This window comes from Temnothorax curvispinosus, unplaced genomic scaffold, assembly GCF_003070985.1.
Source record: "Temnothorax curvispinosus isolate PA1 unplaced genomic scaffold, ASM307098v1 QBEX01008226.1, whole genome shotgun sequence".
Taxonomy (NCBI): Eukaryota; Metazoa; Arthropoda; class Insecta; order Hymenoptera; family Formicidae; genus Temnothorax; species Temnothorax curvispinosus.
In genome coordinates this window covers 1-1,934 of record NW_020218006.1, presented here as the reverse complement: position 1 = coordinate 1,934, position 1,934 = coordinate 1, and the positions used below count along the sequence as shown (strand labels likewise).

The 1,934-nt window shown below is 29.3% G+C and overlaps 1 protein-coding gene across 1 annotated transcript; it reads left to right on the top strand.

Annotated features, from left to right (window-relative positions):
* Positions 1–638: 638 nt before the first annotated feature.
* Positions 639–1,801, top strand: LOC112457772. The gene is made up of 2 exons (XM_025021005.1): positions 639–1,119; positions 1,449–1,801. Exons 1-2 carry the CDS (start codon positions 1,050–1,052, stop codon positions 1,733–1,735), a joined length of 357 nt encoding a protein of 118 aa, XP_024876773.1. The 5' UTR covers positions 639–1,049; the 3' UTR covers positions 1,736–1,801.
* The last annotated feature ends 133 nt before the right edge of the window (positions 1,802–1,934 follow it).

Sequence of the window (1,934 nt, the reverse complement as noted above, 5' to 3'; positions counted from 1 at the left end):
CAAAAAATGAATTCAAATAATTTTTCTGTTTACTATATCCATATGTGTGTGTATATATGTATATATATAAATACATGTAGATACATTATCACAGAATAAAAGCAAACATCTCAGATATTTTTTTTTATCTATCTGGCGAGTGTTTAGAACAATAATATGCATCATTATATAACATATTATCTCAAGACGTAAAGCCTTTCGAATATTGTAAATCGCATTTCTCTAGTGATAAGATACTTGTTGCGAGCACATATCTGACTATACTTTTCTGTATTTTGATCCTTGAAATACAGAATTGTATAGAATTTTACAACTTTGCCAGACTGTGAACTGAAAGTTTTGAAATTTCAAACTCTAACGCAGAAGAGAACTTTCACATATCGTGCACCTTCAGCAAAACGTTAATCGATAACTACTGTACAGGGTCGGTTTTAGAAATTGTTAACTTATTTTTAATGTAACAAAAGAAAAATTTTACCTTAGTCAAAAGATTTCAATTGCCAAAAAAATGAATAAATTTAGAAGATGCTAAAATTCAGAGTGTACTTATCAAATATTTAATAGATATTTATAAATCTATAATTGTTTTAAATATATGCTATATTATTTTTATGAAGATAAATTAATTACCTAAAACTATATTTTGAGAATTTTTAACAACGTGCAGCATAAACATGTGCAACAACTTTGCTTGATGTACAACAACTACTCTAAATAGTCTCAAATTTTCTATGTCAAAAAAAATTTTGCAGTTTGTGAAGTATGTCGAATGAGTATCTGAATTTATATGCGGCCCTTTACCAATGTTGCTGACACGTTGCAGGTTTTTAGCTCACAGAGGGGAAATAAATACCCCTATAATTCAGTTTCCCCAGGCTAAACAAGTAGTTACAAGCGTCACGCGCTTTCTTGTTACGAACACGTGCATTATTAACGACTACGGTATTCACTTAGGGGAGTAAGGAAAGTAAGCCTGTGAATAGTGTGAAGTTTCTGCATATGTTACAGTTCGTATTGTAAGTTGCTGAGGGTATGATCACATTGTAGATATGATAAAAGAGGAAGTTAATTCCGCCGTAACTGCTGATATGGTTACCTCGACGCTTTCAGGACATGAAGGTGCTTATATTCTTTTGCTATAGTCTTAATATCTCAAGTGATATAATGATCCTAACATAGTGAAATATTTTATAAATAATTAGCAATTTTAATATGTTTTCTACTAACTGCTCATACAAGAGTTACATGCAAAAAGTAAAAAATAAAACAATATGCGAAAATAGTTTCAAGTAAATATATTATAAATGTTATATAGAAGATAAAAAGACGAGTAATATGATGTAAATAGAAAAAAATGATATATTTTAATCTTAGCAGAATATTAACTGATATACGTTATTTAAAAAGAACCTTTATTAATCTTATGTTTAACGTTTATTTGAAAACAGATTACGATTGGGTTATTACATTAAATCGATCTTGTCTGAGCTTACTTGGAATTTGGCCGGAACCTTACAAAACTCCACGAAGCAAATTGATGATAAATATACGCGTGATTATTATATTAAATATAATTATTTGGAGTTGCGTCATTCCAACATTTCATTCTCTCATCAGAATATGGGGCAATATTACGTCAATGATCGATAATCTGCAATATAGTTTACCACTTTTAATAGCAATAATGAAACTTGTTCTCTTGTGGCGGAAGAAGGAAGGTACTAGGTATATATAAACTTGAGTGTCACTGTGCCCTAGCTCTAAAGCGAAAGAAAAGAAATGTGCATAGAAAAAGCAATTTTATTTACATTCCTCTCATAAAGAATTTTATCAAGACGACAAATTTAATTATTCTCAATTTTCGTAATTACGTTAAACACATTAAGTTATCATATGTTGTCCATTAACATGAAATTTAATTAATACAGAAATTT